This window comes from Solanum dulcamara, chromosome 6, assembly GCF_947179165.1.
Source record: "Solanum dulcamara chromosome 6, daSolDulc1.2, whole genome shotgun sequence".
NCBI lineage: Eukaryota > Viridiplantae > Streptophyta > Magnoliopsida > Solanales > Solanaceae > Solanum > Solanum dulcamara.
The window spans coordinates 99,450-120,357 of NC_077242.1; the positions used below are offsets into that span (position 1 = coordinate 99,450).

The 20,908-nt window shown below is 32.3% G+C and overlaps 4 protein-coding genes across 4 annotated transcripts; 2 read left to right on the forward strand and 2 right to left on the reverse strand.

Moving 5' to 3' along the window:
- Nucleotides 1-899: 899 nt before the first annotated feature.
- On the reverse strand, nucleotides 900-2,486 carry LOC129892336 (oleosin S1-2). Its single transcript, XM_055967911.1, has 2 exons — nucleotides 1,774-2,486; nucleotides 900-1,431 (listed from the first exon to the last, which is right to left on the reverse strand). The coding sequence occupies exons 1-2, from the start codon at nucleotides 2,159-2,161 to the stop codon at nucleotides 1,154-1,156; spliced, it is 666 nt and encodes a 221-aa protein (XP_055823886.1). The 5' UTR covers nucleotides 2,162-2,486; the 3' UTR covers nucleotides 900-1,153.
- An 811-nt stretch (nucleotides 2,487-3,297) lies between these two features.
- On the reverse strand, nucleotides 3,298-8,111 carry LOC129892267 (probable galactinol--sucrose galactosyltransferase 1). Its single transcript, XM_055967827.1, has 13 exons — nucleotides 7,737-8,111; nucleotides 6,789-7,039; nucleotides 6,594-6,684; nucleotides 6,057-6,105; nucleotides 5,875-5,966; nucleotides 5,686-5,793; nucleotides 5,467-5,601; nucleotides 4,970-5,380; nucleotides 4,686-4,827; nucleotides 4,528-4,595; nucleotides 4,300-4,434; nucleotides 3,992-4,209; nucleotides 3,298-3,904 (listed from the first exon to the last, which is right to left on the reverse strand). Exons 1-13 carry the CDS (start codon nucleotides 7,925-7,927, stop codon nucleotides 3,525-3,527), a joined length of 2,271 nt encoding a protein of 756 aa, XP_055823802.1. The 5' UTR covers nucleotides 7,928-8,111; the 3' UTR covers nucleotides 3,298-3,524.
- Nucleotides 8,112-17,735: 9,624 nt separating this feature from the next.
- Nucleotides 17,736-18,624, forward strand: LOC129892147 (chaperone protein dnaJ 11, chloroplastic-like). The gene has a single exon (XM_055967698.1). It carries the CDS (start codon nucleotides 17,908-17,910, stop codon nucleotides 18,409-18,411), a length of 504 nt encoding a protein of 167 aa, XP_055823673.1. The 5' UTR covers nucleotides 17,736-17,907; the 3' UTR covers nucleotides 18,412-18,624.
- Nucleotides 18,625-20,065: 1,441 nt separating this feature from the next.
- On the forward strand, nucleotides 20,066-20,898 carry LOC129892577 (chaperone protein dnaJ 11, chloroplastic-like). Its single transcript, XM_055968155.1, has one exon. It carries the CDS (start codon nucleotides 20,218-20,220, stop codon nucleotides 20,701-20,703), a length of 486 nt encoding a protein of 161 aa, XP_055824130.1. The 5' UTR covers nucleotides 20,066-20,217; the 3' UTR covers nucleotides 20,704-20,898.
- Nucleotides 20,899-20,908: the final 10 nt, after the last annotated feature.

The following is a 20,908-nucleotide window of genomic DNA, read 5'->3' on the forward strand; positions in this document are numbered from 1 at the left end:
CGGAAAAGTCACTTATTCTCGAATCAGCGCACTAGGAATCGAAGATTGAATCTCCTTTTAGGCGCAAAGTGAACTCATTCTCAACCACTTACAGCGGCTGACTTTTTTTCTTGGGATATTTAATAAGGTAAAGTTCAATAGAGGCAAAGATTGAATCTCCTTTTAGACGCAAAGTGAACTCATTCTCAACCACTTGCAGCGGCTGACTTTTTTTCTTAGGATATTTAATAAGATAAAGTTCAATAGAGGCAAAGATTGAATCTCCTCTTAGGCGCAAAGTGAACTCATTGCGCAAAGTGAACTCATTCTCAACCACTTGCAACGATTGACTTTTTTTCTTAGGATATTTAATAAGGTAAAGTTCAATAAAGGCAAAAATTGAATCTCCTTTTAGGCGCAAAGTGAACTCATTCTCAACCACTTGCGGTGGCTGACTTTTTTTATCCTAATAAGGTGCCTTTTTTTCTTAGGATATTTAATAAGGTAAAGTTCAATAGAGGCAAAGATTGAATCTCCTTTTAGACGCAAAGTGAACTCATTCTCAACCACTTGCATCTCCTTTTAGATGCAAAGTGAACTCATTCTCAACCTCTTGCAGCGACTGACTTTTTTTCTTAGGATATTTAATAAGGTAAAATTCAATAAAGACAAGAAGATCTTGATGGAAAAATCCACTGTTTTGAATAGTGAGAATCTCTTTCTCCCCCGGAGAAGAAGCTAAGAAAGGATTCATTCTTTTGCTTTTTTGCTAACAACTTTGAAAAAAGACCACATGATCGGCAATGGGCATTTAATTGCACACAACGGATCCCTTAACCCTTCCTTTGACCGGGCAATTAATGCACACAACGGATGCTTTTGGGCACCAGACCAACCTTCTACCATAAAATAGTATTGAGTAATAAAACAAAGATGACATGCCCAACCAAACAAAATCCTCACTCTTTTAACATGTTAAAAGACAGCACCCACTATGTACATACTGTAGAGACCTAAAGTAGGGTGTTAAAAAAAAATAATCCAAAAAGTACATGTATGCAGTGCTATAGCAACTTAGAAATGAAGAGAAATGAACCTCTATCATTAGCTGTAACAGAGTCGAAGAAAAGTTTACAAACTAGCCACTTGTGACCATATATATATGTGTTCTTAATTAAGTCTCTTGTGGGATCTGTCTCTGAACATTTTGCTGCAAATAGTCACCAGTACTGGCCATATCCTTGTTGTGTTGCTGCTCCTCCTCCAATTCCTCCTCATCATCAACCTCCACAGTAACTATGTGGACAACAGTAGCAGTTTCATTTTGATCATGTGGATTCTCTTTTAAAGACTCAAATAACTCAACCATTCTATCTACAGTAACTGGCTCTGAAGTAGTGCTGCCCTGTTGCTCCTCCTGCTGCTTCACACCCTCTGTTCTATCTACAGTACCTGTAGGAGCCCAGGTTTGGATTAGCTTATAAGCTGCTTTCAGTTTTTTGTTCAGTTTTTTGTGTTTTGACTGACCAATTTAAAGCTATTTTGTAGCTAAAATAAATAATTGAGTATGTTTGACTTTAACTTATTTAAAATAGCTTAAAAAAAAGTTTATCCAAACAAGAGGTATTATCCTACAAATATTATGAAGTAACAAATAACAGGGAAAGCATAACATAGCGTACAAAAACTAAGTACTAGTAACAATAATCAAATAATGCGATCAACCAAGAGAAAATGGTATTACCGTCAAACCTATAAATATTAAACCATCAAATTTAAATATCCTTCAAATACCTGGCACTTCACTGTCAGGCTGCTCGTCCTCCGCATAAGATTGAATCATTTTATCCACAGTGACCGGCGCATCATCAGCACCGCCGATTTTTCTACCTTTAATTACCGACCGATACACCAAAATAAACGATGACAATCCTAAACCCGCCGTAATCCCAGCCACTCCAAATCCCGCCATGGCCACTCCGAACACGGCAGCAGCACCAATTAACAGAGGACTAAATATTAAAAGCAACGGAGAAGTTACCACCAGAAGTATGAATGAAGTGAGGAAACTGAAACCCATTAGCCCCAAAATTAGGACTTCAATTGCAATTCCAGCTAGTGTTGCCCAAATTTTAGTCTTTCGGGTCGGATTTACATCCATCAATTCCCCATTTTCAGCCATAGTAATCTCTTTTTTTTTTTAATCTATTAATTTTGCTCTCAACACAAGTATAATGATGATCTGATGATATATTATGTTGCATTTTTGAAGATTTTTTGGAAGCAGGGCACGTGGCTCCTACTTTTCTATACGTGGTGCATGGCAAGTTAAATTCGTGGCATTATTTTAGTTTAATTGAGTGTAATGGAGGTGAGCAGAGCATAGTTTTTCTTTGCTTATCCAGTGTAGCAAAATACAAACACAGGCGGTTACATATTGAATAAATATATGTGATTAAAATTTATTATGATTTTTTTATCGTTTATATTAGTGTGTGAATTTTTTTGGTGATGAGTGATTACGGATTTGTTTTTGTAAAATATTTATAGGACCTCAGTATTGATTTAAGGGTATAGTATGTATAGACTCACCATGATTCATATTATTTTTTAAAGTATTTAGAGTTTATTAGATGATTTTCTCAATTTATCGTGTGTGTTAGTCAATGAATTTTTTTTGGTGATATATCATTACAGTCACTTTTATTTTGCAAAATCTTTATAGAACCCTTCATAATGATCAAGAGAACAATACATATAGCCTCACAATGATACACGTCATTTTAGCATTTAAGGTCACTCAACAGGAATTAGGTAATTTTCTCAGTTTTTCGTGTGTATTAGTCAATGAATTTTTTGGTGATATGTCATCATAAACAGTTTTTTTTTTCAAAATCCTTATCCGTAATGACCTGAGAAAACACTAAGTATATCCTCATCTTGATCTACGCAATTTTTTTAGCATTTAGGATCACTCAATAGGAATTAGACAATTTTTTTAATTTTTCGTATGTGTGTTAGTCAATAAATAGGAATTAGACAATTTTTTTAATTTTTCGTATGTGTGTTAGTCAATAAATTTTTAGTGATATGATTTTTGTGCACCAAATGACCTGAAAAACAGCACTCACCATGATCTGCATCATTATTTTTGTATTTAAGAACTACTCAAACAGAAATTAAGTGATGATGGGATGTTACTTTTTTTAAAAAAAAATGTAAGAAAGCAGTATTAGTTAACTTCTCGAGAAATCACTTGTACGGAGTTGTTTAAGCAAGTTAAACTCTTTCTACTAATAATAAAGCGTTCCAGGGTGCTTTTGTCAATAGAAAACGAGCATGTATTTGGAACTATCAATTCCAAAGGCTTGGATAGTTAAGATACAGGTCAACAGATCAGCATTAAGCTAAATTTCCAGAAGATTGATCATACATAGTGCCCTCTAAATTTAAAATATAAGTAACTGGAAAAGACAGTTCACAAGTCTTCACCTACATCCAATGAATTTGCCATTTATACCATCACAATGATCATCTTGTACTTTTCACACTTGAACTTTTACATCCCAAAGGTATAATTCTTCATCAGGAACTCTAAGATTAAAGGTGACTAATCCAGAGGATTCGTCGTAATCAAAATGTACTTCTTCATTGTCAACTTGGATTCGTTTAGGCTTAGTAGATGAATAAGCTCCAAACGTGCCACATCCCCGAACCTTGATGAATACTAGTCCACTTTTTTCTTCTGTTTCATACTTCAACTTTTTGATTGCTCCTCCTGAATTGAACATATTTACAAGACCAATCGGAGCAAATCTAGATCCTGTGGACATTTCGTTGATTGGAACAACTGTAAAGACTTCATATTCTCTCGCGTTCAGAGTAATTGGAATCGAGGCATTTTTAGGAAGACTAACCAATTCACCTGCATTGGTTACAATCAGGTCAGCAAAATGCGCATTTCTTCAACCAGAAAACAGTAGGGGTAATAGAAGTGATTAAAACAGCTTACTATGGAGATGAGAATACAGAATGGTGTCGCCAGTCCATCCATCATGAGCAATCCTTGGTAAGTAATTGACATCATTAGCACGAACAATCCCAGTTATTGTCCCTGGTTGACAATCATGGATTAGATTCTTCTTGCCAACCTTACACCATCCAGCACCTTGACAGTTGAATACACCGACTACTCCATTGAAATCGTTAAGATTCCAAATCTTCAAAAGACTGCATATACAAAAGCGAAATTAATGTACATTACAAAATATATCACAGTAGAAAATGATGGTAAAACTATTTATCTGATCAAGCAATTACCTTTTCCCATCTCTTGCTGGATCAGAAAACAAGCAGTCTCTAGTTGGCCTTCCTGGAAGTTTGGCGCGTAATATGGAACCATCTGGAAGTACAAGCTTCTTTAAAAGATTAAAGTCATGCTGTCCAGGCTTGTCACTGCGTGGCCATAGGCAGCAATGAGAAAATGGTAACGAAAATTGAATTGTGCACCAAATAACTAGCTGTTTTTAAGGTATATATAAGCAGTACCTGACATAAATAGCACAGCCTCCAACAGCTCGTGCTGCTCCATGGTATTCAGCCATGGGATGCACGCTCTAACATATTACAAGCATTTTAGTCAGTTGAACCTTTTTTGATAAGTTGGAAAGTATACTAACATACCGAGATTCATATCATCAACTCACATGAAACATATCCCAATCAGGCTGCATGAATTCACCAAGAAAAATGGTGTTGTACGCCACTGATGCTATGTGAATTGTGTGTGATGCAGGATCTCGTGGCCAGAAATCATCCGATGCTCTAATAACAGCTGAACGCTTAGCACTACACAATGAAAGAGAAGTAAAACTGAATCAGAATATGGTAAGAGTATCTAGTATCTCATTGCAAAAATTATCTGTTTCTTAGAACAAATTCAGCTTATAACATTTATAAGCAAGAAAGAGAGGGAGGGAGAAAAAATCACCTGAATAAACTATCATTACTATGGCTCATGCATGAAATAATGCCATTATCAGGAAAATTTCGAGCAATAGATGCTTCTAATGCTTGATGATACTTTCTTGCGAGTTTTACTCTTCCACCGTGACCAGCTCCAAGTGTTTCAAGGATGTTCTGAACATCTACTTTAACCCCATCTATACCCGCAGAAGCGAGGTATGAATGCAGTTCATTATAGAAGTTAAGAACTTTATCAGGGTTCACTAGACCAAGACCGTTCTTTATCAAGCTGCTCAAAGCGTCATCAGGTTCCTGTGAATCAGCCCCGGGAGATGAAACTGGGAAAGATAACTTCGATTCATAGTGTTCCATCTCAGGGACCCCGGGTCTCACACCGCCCCAGTAACCAGCGAGTGCATGCCACACATACACATACCTAATTGCATGGTCCAAAGAAGTAAATAGATTTGTGGAAAATTAAAAGAACAGCGCAAAGATATTGAAGATTATTGAAGGACATACTTCAAATTGTGTTGGTCTTTGATATTGGTGACGACATGTCGGAGTCCCATTGCAGGATCATTAACCCTATGACCTTCCTTTCCATTTTTCTGAAACTTATGGTTCTCTTTGATATGAGTAAGCCTGTTTGCAAAGCTGAAAACGACCAAAGAACGACCACAATATCAAAAACTGAGAGATTACAATGACGATGACAATAAATGTGTTCAGTCTACTAACTTTGCATGGTTATCAGCAATGGATTCGATGCCATTGGGATCCATACTCACTGATTGCCATCCATCATCAATGAGTACAAACTTTGGGGGAATACCTCCTTTCTCCAAACTGCAAAAGACATAAAAGTTTAAGCATCCTATATGCAGAATTTAGAATGCTAATCAGTATCTAAAAATTAAAGTTGATTACCTCTCTAATCCTTGCTTCACTCCCTCTGAAGAAACGGTAGTATAGAAAGCGTCCCATGTGCACCATCCGAACCAGTTCAACATGTCTGGCATCTGAATCATGACAAAAACATGTTGTTATATATATTCAGAAATAATGATGTCAATGGCGCCTGCAGAAATCAGAAGACATTCAAACTGTACCTTCTTTCGATCACGGCGACAAAATGTCTGTAAATGCCTCTCCACCGTCCTGTGTTGACAAAGTATTTCAACCATCAATTCCATTTCAAAAAGGCAAAATGTCTATGGTACAGTTATCAAATTGGTGCAACACATGAAATCTCAAGCAGAACATAAATAAATTTTGATTATTACATTAGAAATGACAAGAGGCCTGGAAAAGCATCTAAAGATAAAAATATTTATACAATTGAGGAACATGGCATTTATATTCGGGACACTTCTATTTTCGTAGAGTTGAAATAGCACTATCTCATCAAAAGGTTCTATACATCTGCCTTTTCTCAAGGCATTTCTTCGGAAAGGACTCCCTTTTCCCCCATTACTATATATTTGTCCTTAGGATGAGTCTATAGTTATAGTGAATGCAAAGACATGAGACAGATTGCAGTTAAAACCAAAAACTAATACTGCATATCTATGAGAGGATAATGAGTTGAACATTTGAATAAGGAAATTTCAAGAATGGAAACCATGAAAGAAAGGACTAAAACATACTTGACGGCATTAGTGATGATATCAAAAGGGTCCGTTCCAGCTGCTACGTAAACCAAATGGCTTCCCTCGAAATCTTGCACAGCAGGATCTCCTGCAATCAACCATCATCATTAGCATCACGAAAATTGGTAACCACAAGATCCAAAACGTATCAATGGAGATTGTCCCAAAAAGAGAAGATCAAAATATCCATACCACTTTCCAGACATATCTCTAACTCGTCGTTTGAATTCCCTTGAAGAACAGCCCTAAAATCTCCCTCTAGAATAGGCAAGAAAACAACATACAATGCTGAATTTTGCTGGTTGTCTTGATCAAAAGTTGAACCATCATTTCCTTCCACAATCAAAAATTGGGTCTCAAACGGTATATCTTGGCCAGATGTACCCATTCTCTGTGTCATCCACCATAACTTGAACCGGAAAACACACATAAATCTCAATCCTCTGCAAACCATTCAACACATATATAATTGCCTTGTTAAAACCAAAAAAAAAAAAGTAGTCATTACAACCAAAAAATGCAAATTGTACTTTTTAACTCCAAAGATTCTCAACATTTAGCTCCCGTTTGACCGTAGAATTTAAATCTGAAACTTGAAAATTTGAGTTTTTTAAGTAGTGATTTTTGAAATTTGAAGTTTTGTAAGTGGAAGTCCCAAAAACTGGTCTGAGCCAATTTGGGGAACTTGAGAACATTTGAAGATCAAATTTCATGGCCAAACAGATATCCGAAGATAAATTTTTCAAAATCTATGTCTAAACACTAGCTTAGATTAAGAACATGGAAAGCCTTAATGAAGTTACAATATAATATCCTGTACAGACCATAATCAAACCATTCAGCATGTAAAAAACTTCCTTGTAAAACCCACATGAAAATCAAAGAACTAAAAATCAAAAATGCAATCTTTACAACAAAAAAAGCAATCTTTACAACAAAAATGCAATCTTTACAACAAAAAATGCAATCTTTACATTAGAACTCCAAACAATCACAAACACTTAGCTTAACTACCGGGGATACCTTAAATGAAGTTAAAACATAAAACACCATTATCATCACAGGACCCTTAAATTCACTAAGAAAAATTCAACAATTAAAATCAAGCAGATAAAAGAACTAAGAAGAAGAAGAACATACTGAAATTTGCCAATAGGGAAGACTCTGTGACTACCAATTCTGTCTGAGTTAACACCAAGAAATGCCCCATTAGTGAAAGCTTCACCTGTTGGCTGAGTAACAATAATATTTTCATGAACATCTGTAAGAATGCTTTGCCCCAATACATTGAGCTTCCTTTCAGCTACACAAATCCCTGCTCCCACTGTCATCTTTTTCTTTCTATAACCAAAAAAACAATAAAAAAAGAAAACACCCAAATGAAAAAAAATATGATCTTTGTCTTTCTAAGACAAAAAAACAAGAAAATATCAAAACCCACCCAAAGAAAGGTCTTTGTTCTTTGTGTTTCTAAGCCAAAAAAAAAAACACGAAATCTCAAAAAAAAAAAACACAGAAAAGAAGCAATGACTGGATCAAAAGTTGTATAGTGATTGAAAAATGTGTAAGATTTTTGAGAGCTGAAAGAAGTGGAGAAAGAGAAGCTTGGGAGGTTAATATAATGGCCGGGTTTTGTGCATTTTATACATATTTTTTTGGGCTACATTAGAATCAAATAATTGGTCCGTAAAAAAAAAAAATACAGCATCATGATATGCTTTGTTTATTAAAAAATAAGTGTCCTTTTTAAAAATTTAGATAAAAATTTATATACTTTTTTCAATTATATTCTTACTCTATTTTTTTAATGATATGCTTTATTTATTAATTTTTCAATATTCGTGACGTTTATTAAAGTGACATTTATTATAAATTTCTTGATCTTCACAAAAGAAAAAAGTTGGATTTTTTTTCTATTTTATATTACTCATTTTTTTCTCACTTTTCCATCTTTTTTTTTATGGCGGGAAGCAAAAGAATGAACAGAAAATATCTTTTAAATAATTTAATTTATTTATTTTAGGTAGTAAAGCCTTATTCTTCCATTTTAGTTGTCATAATTTTAAAACAGTAATACTAATTGTTATTTTTGTACGTAGTTTGATTATAGTTTTGTTTCCTTTTTTAGATGATATGTTTTCTATATAATGAAACATGAAAAGCAGGAGAAAAAGAGAGAAATGACGAGGCATGCAACAAATGTACGATGCACAAAGGCTACTTTTAAATTATAATCATGTGACTAAAATTTGGATTTTGTCAATTACTCTAATTTTCTTTCTTTTTGACTAATAATTCCATTCATATCGTAATGACTTGTATATGACGTGTCAAAATAAATATAGATAAGTTGAATTGTAGACACGTCATCAACAGCTCGGATACTAGTACGATATCATGCACCCATTAATCAAAGATCACATTTTCTAAATTTAAGTTTTGTCAGACATATTTTCAAAAACTCATGCGTAAAAATTAAAATAATTTTGAGTTTCTGTTTTGTGATTTAAAAATTATAAAATAAAAAAAAAGTCAAATTCATCAGTGACCCTTTAAAATTGATATTAATTTTCACTTAAATATCTTAATTAAATTTTGTTTATTTTAGACACCTTATGTGAAGGTTAACTGTCTCATTTTGACACCATTTTTATATTCTCAAAACTAGGTGCGCGTGTATTAAATATCTCCTACGTGGATAAATAAATAAATCGACATGTGACATGTAAATTTTTATTTTATTTATTTAAAAGCTTACTTTTAATTTTTTTCTCTCTCCAGAATATCCCATCCCACCCCTATTTTCTTCTTCTTCTTCTTCGTGCCTTGTTTTTCTTTCTCCTTCTTTGTGGTTTTCTTTTTCAAATCCACCAAAATCTATGTGTTTTTCTTGTGCCAAACAAAATTTTCATTTCTTGTGTTACATTTCTTGATTTCATCTTTCTTGAAAATTGATTTTACATTTTGGATAAAAAGTAGCAATATTATTTAACCTGCTTCCTTCTTTCTTGAAAATTGATTTTACATTTTGAGTGAAAATAGCAGTATTATTTAACCTGCTTCCTCCTTTCTTGAAAATTGATTTTATATTTTGGGTGAAAAGTAGCAGTATTATTTAACTAATGCTGTGAAGAATATTATGGGAAGGATGTTATTTGAAAAGGGCGCAGATATAATGAGGGAGAAGAAATAAATAAGACTAACAAAGCAATTCGATATTTTTTTGAATTGTTATTTTCTAAAAATCATCTCTATTTGTGTGAATTATTTTCTGAAAAGATGTCATTTTGCTTAATTTTATCAGTTGTAGTAGTAGACACCATTGATGTAGTAGAACTTAAAATTTATTTTTTGATTTGATTTTTTTAAAAAAAAAATCCACACATTTTTAGAGAATGTTGGTGGTCTTATTTTTCTATGAGCTCTCTTGTTGAAGAAATTATATTTTAATGTAACCCAACAAATTTTTGTATGATTTTTTCAAAAAATTGTGTGGTGATGGAAGGTGGTGGAAGATGAAGAAGTTGCAGGGAAAAAGAGCGAGGAAGAAGAAGAAAGAGAAAAAAAAATCCAAAAAAAAAACTATTTACGCGCTGAAAAATCGTGTAATACACCTGCTATGCCAAGTCAGTGAAAAGTGTTAAAATGATACAACAGACCTCCACATAAGGTGTCTAAAATTAACAAAGTTGTGTCGTTGCTTGCGAAACAATGAGTATCGTTCATTAGATTATTTTGAATGAGCCCACAAAATTTGAGGTCAAGTAGAGTCGGTTAGTCATATTCCAAATAATTCATGAACTAATATATATATGAAAAACTGAGATAATTTTGAATTCTTGTTTTGTGACTTGAAAACTCTAAAAAGCAACGTCGGTTCTTGAGAAACAATGAGTATCGTTCAATAGGTCGTCGTGAATGGATCCACAAAATTTGAGGTCATACAAAGTCGGTCAGTCATATTTTAGAAATTCATGGACTAATACACATAAAAAATTGAGATAATTCTTAATTTTTATTTTGTGAACCGAAAAGTCCAAAAAAGTGACGTCAGTCATTGAGAAATAATGAGAATATAGTTCACTAGGTCGTTTTGAATGGACCTATAAAATTTGGAGTCAAATGGAGTCGGTTAGTCATATTCCAGAAATTTTTTGGACTAATAAAAACAAAAAAATTGAAATAATTTTGAATTTTGGTTTTGTGACCTTGATTTTTTTTTTTGCTGCAAAGGCAAAAAGTATCTTTCATTAGATTGTCTCGAATGGACTCACAAAATTTGAAATTAAAGAGACAGTCATTCATATTTTGAATTTTTTTTATGAATTAATACACACAAAAAACTAAGATAATTTTGATTTTCTGTTTTTCAATTTAAACTCAAGAAATCGATCCTTAAAAAAATAATGTCGTTTTGAAGTATAGTAGGATTTTCTCATTGTTATTGCGTATAAATTTAAGTTTGATCATGCTATTGCTCATTGATTGGCTAATCTAAATTACTGCCAAATAACCGAATACGTCCACCAAGAATATTATTATTTTTTCTTCATTTTTTTCATCTTTCAAAACAAAACACAAATACAAAAAGATAGTCCGCTAAAAATAGTAATTATTAATGAATTTCTCAAAGTATTTTTAGCCTCAAAACACGAAAGGAGAAGTTGGAAGAACCCTAAATTAAACTAGTTTTTGAACATGCTATTATCTATTATTTAACTCATTTTAATTCAGTTTATGTCTTATCGTATATAATTTTTGAGTGAAATATTAGCTCGTTTATTTATTGATTCAACCCATTTTAATTATTCTACTCATTTGACACTTTCATTTGAAATATTATTTATTAAAATAAATAACAATGGTTGTCCGATTATTGATTTCTCCATTTCAATCAAGGCAAACATATGATAACATTATTTGTTTTCCGCAAATAATGCCACAATTATGTGACAATGATACATGCAATCATTCACGTAAAATCGTCTACTTGCAATATTAACTTACCTTGAAAACAAATAATGCCACAATTATGTGACAATGATACATGCAATCATGTAACGTGAAATCGTCTACTTGCAATATTAACTTACCTTTTCGTACTACTATATATATATATATAGTTTTATTTTTAAGTATTTTGCAATATAATACTCCCTAATTTCAATTTATTTCTTTAGTTTTGTTTTGATGCGAAGTTTAAAAATATAAAGAAGATTTTTTTTGAATTTAGTGATTTTAAGCTAAAAATATATAGATGTATCAAAATGTCTTTTAATTTTGTGATTTTAAATATAACATCTGAAAAATAGAATTTAAAGAGTTGTCAAAAAAAAGAGACATTTCTTTTTAACAGACTAAAAGAGAAAATAAGACAAACAAATTAAAACGAAGGAACTAAGCAATTCAAGTCTTTTAACAACACAAGCTTCAACTTTCTACAAATAAAATTTGTACATTTATCAATTTCAGATATGTGAAGTTATTTAGAAGTGAATAAACTAGCAAATATTTTGAAAAACTAGATGCATAATCAATAGTAGTGTCCAAATAAATAAAGTATCCGTGAAATTTATATGTTAAAGTAGAAGCTATCATACATAATGTAATATATGGGCCCTATGTTGATCCTTACTATAACCTTGTCTCTCAAATTATTGTGTTGTGCTAATGGATTTTACACAAATATGTTGGACAATTCAATGCCAAAGCCTCAACATTTTGTCTTGTGGGCTCATAGATATAAAACCCATCCAAACGTGGGCTCAAGTTGATATCCATATATATATATATATATATATATGTACGTGCCTTGCAGGTGTGTATTTCGTTAAATAATAATAAATATATAAAAACGAAAAAATTATTGTGTATGTTGTATTATTAAGTACAAAACTTTAAGAACTCAACACAATTTTTTAAAGATAACAATATAGTTAAAGAGGAACATAGTTACTCACTATCAAACTAACAATTAAGGAGTAAAATTAAGTATAGTGAACATAATTTCGTTGTTAGTATCAATTATAGTGATATTGAGAATCAAAAGAACACAAATTTATATCACTAAACTTGGCACGAAGCAAAAAAAAAAATTATTCTCAAATTTTGACTCAACCCGATAAACAATTTAATTCCAAATTCATCATATGTTCAAAACCTATTAAAGAATGCATCTTTAAGAATAAAAGAGTATCCAATAACTAATTAATACTAACACCTAAACATGCAATTCTGCAAACAACAACCTTTCTTTTATCTTTCTTATTTTTTCCCTTTTTTTACTATCTATTATATTAAAAATATTTGAGTCATAGTGAGTTTGTTTCGAGTAATATGTATTTTAGTTTTGATTTAAACGAACACATTATGAATAAATAGTATCAAAAGAATTTAATATAATTTTTCCTTCTCAATTATGTAATTGTTTGTGATCATATATAGTGCTAATAATATTCTCACTGATTAGATTATTTGAACTCTGTAAACCAAATGAAAAAATTGATACATTATTTATTGGAGTTTCACTTTCATTTGGACTTAAAAATCCTCGTTAATAATTGTTATTATACCTTGTATATGATGTGTCCTGATCCTCCTCTTCTACTGATACAACAAACATGGCCAATATATACACTGTTTAATCATATTTAATAAATATACATTCATTATTTTCATTACTTATCTAAAAGTTAAACAGAATGACTGTTCATAAAACATATAAATATTTAATAATTTTCTAAGTGAAAATGCTATGATTGAACAATTTTTCACTTGATTAGAAACATCAACACAAGATGGAGTTTCCTCATCTTTGGACAAACTTCTTCACAGGTCAATATATAATTTCTATTATTTCTAAAAATCTGAATTTGTGTTTAGCTTAATGTTTCTAAGAGCCATAGTATAACGTTTTCCTCCCTGGATATATGCAATAACATTTTTAAAAAGTCAAAGATATGAATATTTTTATACTCATTAGAAGGGGTTAGAATTGGTACAGTATTTTATACCTATTAAAAAGCATCAAAATCTCAAGAGACACTAAGAAGACGAATTATATTCTCAAGATTCAAGTATCGATAAGATTTTGTTTTTCTTCAGAATTGATAATAAATATTGAAAATTATATTTTAGGTTACAAAAAAATCTTATTTATTGACAAAGTCGTGCTTTAGTCTTTCAACAATAAAGCATTACTAAACAATGTACTCTATAGAAAATTAAATTCACAAAAGAAAAATCAAGTACACAATTTTAATTTTCCGAATAAAAATTATGATCAACTCCATATCATTACAAGGGTGTTTAGTAGAGTGTATTAGAAATAATAATGCATGTATTAGTTTTGTGTATTAATGTTTGTTTGGCATTAGTTATACATTTTATTGTGTATTGAGTAGTTTATTATAACTAATACATGAAAACTTAAAGTATTAGTAATGCAGTGAGTTTAATGCATATGCATTAGCATGTTAAAGACCGAATTGTTGCTCAAAATATTTTTTACATCTTTTTCACCATATTTGTGGAGGGTATATTTGTAAATTAATATTTTTAAAAATAATTATGCTATGCATGTCATTTTAATACACCAACCAAATAATGCATAATAAATAATGCAAGCATAATTAATGGAGCGCACTTGCATTACCACCTGAGCTTCGTGAATCGCATTTGTTCTAAAGGCCTAACGAGTCCCTTTTTTTTTCCCAAAGCCGACCCTTTTCTTTCCTCGGACCGATGACTCACTTGTTCAGTACTGCAAGTATATAACTAATGCAAGCATTAGTAATACACTTTATTTAGAGTTATTCTTATACACCGTACCAAACAACTCCTGATGTCTTGTCTGCACGCTTCCATGTTTTCCCCGAATTTCATCAGTTCCAGGCTCAAGTGTCTGTTCAAGAAAAAAGAAATTAAACGCAACTTACATCCTCTTAAACAAAAAATATAACTCTTACCATAAGTTGAATGTTCAGGTGAGAAATTAGCCCTGCACTTATGATGTTTGCTAAAAAAACCCTGCAAGAATCAAATACGCAAGCAAAAAGAAATTAAATGCAACGCTTACATCCTCTTAAACAAAAAATAATAATATTTCTCATACTAGTTTGTCTTTCAACGAATAATCATCTCTTTTAAAGTTTCGCACATAAAACTTACACAAAATAATACATTTACATACTTATATGTTAATACAAACCCAATATATATTTTTTATATAAATAAATTTAGAACAAATCAACCTAGCCACTTTCAATAGAGAAGAGATCAAGCAGGAGGATCTTGCCAACACACAAGTTGTAGTCCGCCTCCCTTTTTGCTTGTTAACCTTATAAATAACGTAGTACAATTTATTTATTTTACACTATTATATCAAACACACGTCTTATATATAACATATGAACAATGTGAATCCTAATGGTACATAGAGCCCGTTTGGATGGGCTTAAAAAAAGTAACTTTTATGTATGAAGTGTTTTTAGAACTTTAAAGTATTGAAAGTTATTTTTATAAATAATAATAAAAAAAAAAGGGCAGCCCGGTGCACTAAAGCTCCCGCTATGCGCAGGGTCCGGGGAAGGGCCCGACCACAAGGGTCTATTGTACGCAGCCTTACCTTGCATTTCTGCCAGAGGCTGTTTCCAAGGCTTGAACCCGTGACCTCCTGGTCACATGGCAGTTGAGTATAAATAAGCAGTTGAGTATTTGGATAAAAGTGCTTAAATAAGGAAAATTATGTGAATTTTAGGGTTAAAAGAATAAAAAGGGTAGTTTGGGAATTTAATTAAAATATAAGGGATATAAAAGTAATTTCCATGGTCAAAGAAAATGACTTTAAGCACTTAGAAAAAAAAAGTTAGGAATCCTGACTTTTCATTTTTGACTGACTTTAAGAACTTTCTGACTTAAAGTTAGCATTAGGCAAACACGTCCAAAAGCTGAAAATGGGCTTTAAGTTGGTTTTGACCAACTTAAAGCCAATCCAAACGGGCTCATAACTTCATCATAGAATATGAATCCTAGTGTATATATCATATAAATCCTAAATTAGTATAATCATATCCAATATATTAGAATAATAATTATTTGAGGAAGATAATAATTGAAAATTTTGTCTAAAGCAATAAAGTTTTAATTGATTTTAAACTTTTAAATATTGAAAGAAATAATAAATATGGTGAAAAGACAATTTTATTTAAAGTAGGATCTTTTAATAAAGAAAAAAAAATTCAATCAACACTTTAAAGACTTTCGTACTTTTAATATAATATAGGTTATGATGTGAGTCATCAAATGTCTCATATTTTATGATTTTCATCCAAAAAGGAATAATAAATAGACTAATTTCAGCAAGACATGTCAACTATAACAATCAAAAACCAGCAAATTTTAAAATGTATTTATTATTATAGAGAAATAAGATGCATAAAATTATTTAATTCAATAAAAAAAATGGTCAGTTTCAACTAAGTTGAAGGGAAAAAATAAAAGAATGATTTGAAGTAATGGAAGAGCACAACTGTTTGTTGACACAATATATAATTCATTACTGCAATTTTGGTGGTTTTATATGAATTATTTACTGTATTTAGAATTTAGTAATCGTTATGGGAAATGTTTCTAGAAGATATAGTATTCATGGATATATCGAAAGAGAAAAATAAGTATTCTTTCTTCGAGTTTGAGCCCTGCTTACAAAGTCACATTTGTTAGAACCATGTTTTTGTTATTCCTCCTATATTAAAGTTAGTAAATCAAAAACTATAAAGAAGGTAGCGGTACCTCAATCTTCAATAATTTCAGCGAATTCAAAAGCCAACAACAAAATCACACAAAGATTTAACTTTGTTTGTAAAAAAATATATGTAGAAGAGGGAGAAATTCAATGTTTAAAAAGGAGAGGAAAATCCTCTATTTATAGACAACATAGGATAGTGTGAACATGTGCTTATTGTGACTTATCGAAAAAGTCACAAACCTTTACAAAAGTCACAATCTTTCAGAAAAGTCACAACTTTTCAAAAAAATCACAACGTTTTTTTTTTGGGAGGGGGGAAAGTCACAACCTTTGCTAAAGTCTCAATCTTTCGGAACGATCACAACTCTTTAAAAAAATCACAACCTTTTAAAAAAGTCATAACTTTTCATTTCTCATTGACACCTTTAAAACCCCAAAAAATTACTTTTAAAGTAATACATCTTTCATGCAAATTTAAAATTATCATATCTCAATATAAATATAGGATATCAAATCCGGTAGATATGGGGTCCAAACTACCAAAGATTTGTATAAAAAATTAAAGGTGACGGCAATAGTCAATGAAGAATAGTGACATTTCTCCGAATTGTGTGTATTTTGTATAGTGAAAGGGAAGTGCTTCTAGAAGAATTGCCACGTCATAAAAGGAACATCCTTAACTATGAGCTTTCTGACCCCATTTTTGTAGTGTTTCAAATTCTTAAAAATGAATTTAAAATTTGAAGTTTTTGAATTTCTATTTGGATTTCAAGTTAATGTATATATATATATATAATGGATTTTAATTAATTATACTTTTGATTAGTTACACTTATTATTTATTTTTAATGGTAAAGCTTACATATAACAAGTTAAATCACTCAGAGAATTAGATAGTAAGGACTAAGGAGTAGCATACAAAATACTACTCCACTTATAACTTTGAGACTTGTACGCCAAGTATTTGAGTAACATGAGATAAGTTCTACGGTCTACCTCCTGTCACTTTCCTCCTAGTGTTGCTAAAGTTATAGTCAGTGGTGGATCCAGCATGTATCCAGGAATTCATTTGAATTTTCTTTATCAAAAAATTATACTATTTATATATGATTAAAATATTTTTTTATGTATAAATAGTAGATGTCGAATTTCTTTCGGCTAATTCGAATATCTACTTTTTTAAATTTTAAATTTTCTTATTAAAAATCTTGATTCCGTTACTGATTATAATATGTTACGCTTGCCAATGAATTTGTTTGTTTGTTTTTTCATCGGTGTTTAAGGTCTGATTAATTCGTTCATTTGATACCTTTAACGTATTTGCGACGCTAACCAATGGATTATTAGAAAGGAAAAAAAATGCAGAGTCAGCACACAGTCTTCTAAGTTCCAACTGTAAACGGATAGAAACAAACGGTGGGTGCTTAAGATTCCCTCTCCAACCTTTTATTTTCTTTTATATAAAAAAACATCTTTCTCACCTTCTCTTTTAAATTACTCACAACTTTCTTTATCTCACTACACTTTCTGCATATTCATATTATACTGAGAAATCATTTTCCGATGGTTCAATCCCTAGCTCTACCGGCCGGAATCTCCTTCCCTATTTCTCTTCACAACACTTCTACTTCCACCGCCGGTTTCAGATCCGACCGATGTCTCACATTTCTCCGAAGGACTAATCAGAGAGCATCGGTATATGCCACCGCCGTTGCGGAGGCACCGCCGGTGTTGGAGAGGAGAACACCGGCGAGTCTCTACGATGTGCTAAGGGTTAAAGAGAATGCGTCAGCGAAAGAGATAAAATTAGCTTACAGGAATTTAGCTAAGCTATACCATCCCGACGTCGCTGCATCTCTGCCGGAGGAATCTTCCGACGGAAGGCATTTCATTGAGATCCACGAAGCTTATGCTACGTTATCAGATCCTGTTTCTAGGGATCTCTACGATCTCAAGTTAAACTTGAGCTCCCGCCGACGAGGTTTTGGGAGCTCCGGAGATGGAATTCATATGAATGGGTCAGAGTTTTACCCGACCCGAAGATGGGAAACGGATCAGTGTTGGTGATGTCAGATGATTAAGGGACCCACATTGCCGCGTAAACACTGTATATGGCATTTTATTAGTTGGAGATTAGTGTATATATTATCTTTATAGTATTATTTTTTTTTCCCATTTATGCTCCCTTTGAGGAGCCAATGGGATTGTTTTTTTGGAAAAAAAAATATGTCTTTTTTGAGGATCTGAGTAAATACATATTTGACAATTTTATCTCTTCTTCATGGAAGGCTTATTCTTAAAATTCTTAAAATAAAATAAGGTGAATCATGATAGTCACATATTTACTACTTTTTTCGTTTTAAAAAAATCTTTGAAATTTGTGCTCTAAAATAAATTAGAGATATTATTTTGAAAGATCAATCATTTTTTTAAGAAATCATTGCAAATTTAACAAATAAATTCATATAGGTAATATTTACTAGTGCGGAATTTGGTTTGGTGGAAGACACGATGGTTATTATATTTCACATAAGGCATCATGAATCAAAATTTTAATTAATGGATCAGATTCTACTAAATTAAGGAAAGATTTATCGGTAGTGGTAAAGCACAACTATTACAAAGACATGAGATAATTCATTCATTATTACTTACTAATTTTGTGGTTTAAGAAATGGTTTAAGGAAAAGGTTTCTAGAAGCCTTATCTTCTGCTTGAATTGATATTATAATTCAAAGCTATTTATAGTGCATGAAGACATACCCAACCTTCAAAGTTTAAACCCAATTTTGGATTAGAAAAAAAAAAAAAAAGTGGACGTCAACACTTCAATTAATGAACAACGATAGTGACTTTTCTCCAATTCTTAATCTAGAAGCATTGCCCCCCTAACCCCACCCCCCAAAAAAACAAAAATACATTTTAGTCTTGAAGGTTTTCAAAAGTTTAAGTGATATGACTAAAAGATGATTCAAAATTGGTTGGAGGCCAAAAATGTTATCTTAACATGATTAAAAATTTTAGTTTTGACATTTCAATTAGTCATTTGGAAGTCTTGGTAAAAGTATTCGATTACTTTAAGAGAAAATTTTGACTCAATTGTAAAACGAATTTGTTTGAGTTGATGGAATTTTGTTATTTTGACACAGTTAGGCTAGCGCAAGACTCGAATGCCACAGTCGTAGGGTAGATTGCCCCGGGGAGAGTCCGGCCTCACAAGCTGCCCAATTACGTACCAACTTTGTTCAGATCGATCATCAAGGATGATCCTTCCAAATCTTCTCGACCATAACAAGTACCATTTCAGCTCTGTTTTAACCACGCATCATGATCTGATTCATTCTTTTGCAAGACACAATACTTTTTTTCATAGACGTAGCCTATTCATCCCTAATATTAAAGAGTATAATAGAAAATAGTAAATACCATCACTAGTTGTCCTTGTACGCCAAGCATTGGAGAGAATCCATAATTTATAGTACCACTTCAACAGCATACGATAGAAATTCTACATTTACTAATACAACTCTCAATCTTCACCATCAAAGAATATTGGGATGAGATTGCTCCTCTTTTAATCAAAGTTCTTGGAAGGAAGTGCTTCCGCTGAATGTAGATTAGTTGAGTTTCAATACAGATATCGAACACGGAAATGAAAAACCAAAAAAATAATAAACAAAATCTCAATCTTCTAGAAGGTTATATTAAAAAAGAGTGTCTCGTCAGCACACAGTCTTTCATTTTCCAACTGTATTTTCTTAAATAAAATCGGTGGGTATGCCCGCCGTCCTCGGTTTAAAGATTCCCTCTTTCAGACTTTTTAGTTTTATATAAAACCCTCTTTCTCACTCTCTTTCATCCTAAAAAATTGAAATGATTCAATCACTAACCCTAATTCCTCCAACTTCCTTCCCCTTTTCCGTTCAAAAATCAACCTATTCCGCGGCGGCGGCGGTCGGATCTACCCGTCGTGGTTTTTTCACCGGAAAGACTATTCGGAGGGCAACGACATGTGCATCTGCCGTTGCCGAGGCTCCTCCGGTGATGGAGATAAGATCGGTGAGTTTATATGAGTTGTTAAGAGTTAAAAGAGATGCATCACCGAAAGAGATTAAAGCTGCTTACCGAAATTTAGCGAAACTGTACCATCCTGACGCTGCTACTCTACTGGAGGAATCTTCCGACGGACGAAATTTCATTGAGATTCACGATGCTTATGTTACTCTCTCTGATCCTTCAGCTAGAGCTCTATACGATCTCAAGTTAAGCGTGGGCTCCCGCCGGCGAGGTTTTGCCCGGTCGGTTGATGGAATTCGCATTTACCCGACCCGGAGATGGGAAACGGATCAGTGCTGGTGATATGAGATGATTTTAGGGCCCTGCATTTCTCCGCATACACTGTATTTTTTTGTCAAGTGGCATTTAGATGGAGATTTAGATAATGTACATACTACATTTGTTCCCTTTTCTGCTCAGCTTGTAATTGAGCCAATTGGCAAAAATGAAAAAAAGTGAAAAGAAAATTTCTTCATTGAGGAACAAATACTTGTTTCACCATGGATTT

Coding starts and splice junctions, on each gene's coding strand:
- LOC129892147 (XM_055967698.1), top strand. CDS start 17,908: ATGGTTCAATCCCTAGCTCTACCGGCCGGAATCTCCTTCCCTATTTCT.
- LOC129892267 (XM_055967827.1), bottom strand. CDS start 7,927: ATGACAGTGGGAGCAGGGATTTGTGTAGCTGAAAGGAAGCTCAATGTA. Junction 5,602..5,685: donor ATTGCTGATAACCATGCAAA/GTTAGTAGACTG, acceptor GGTCGTTTTCAG/CTTTGCAAACAGGCTTACTC. Junction 4,828..4,969: donor AGTAATGATAGTTTATTCAG/GTGATTTTTTCT, acceptor TTCATTGTGTAG/TGCTAAGCGTTCAGCTGTTA.
- LOC129892336 (XM_055967911.1), bottom strand. CDS start 2,161: ATGGCTGAAAATGGGGAATTGATGGATGTAAATCCGACCCGAAAGACT. Junction 1,432..1,773: donor GCCTGACAGTGAAGTGCCAG/GTATTTGAAGGA, acceptor GGGCTCCTACAG/GTACTGTAGATAGAACAGAG.
- LOC129892577 (XM_055968155.1), top strand. CDS start 20,218: ATGATTCAATCACTAACCCTAATTCCTCCAACTTCCTTCCCCTTTTCC.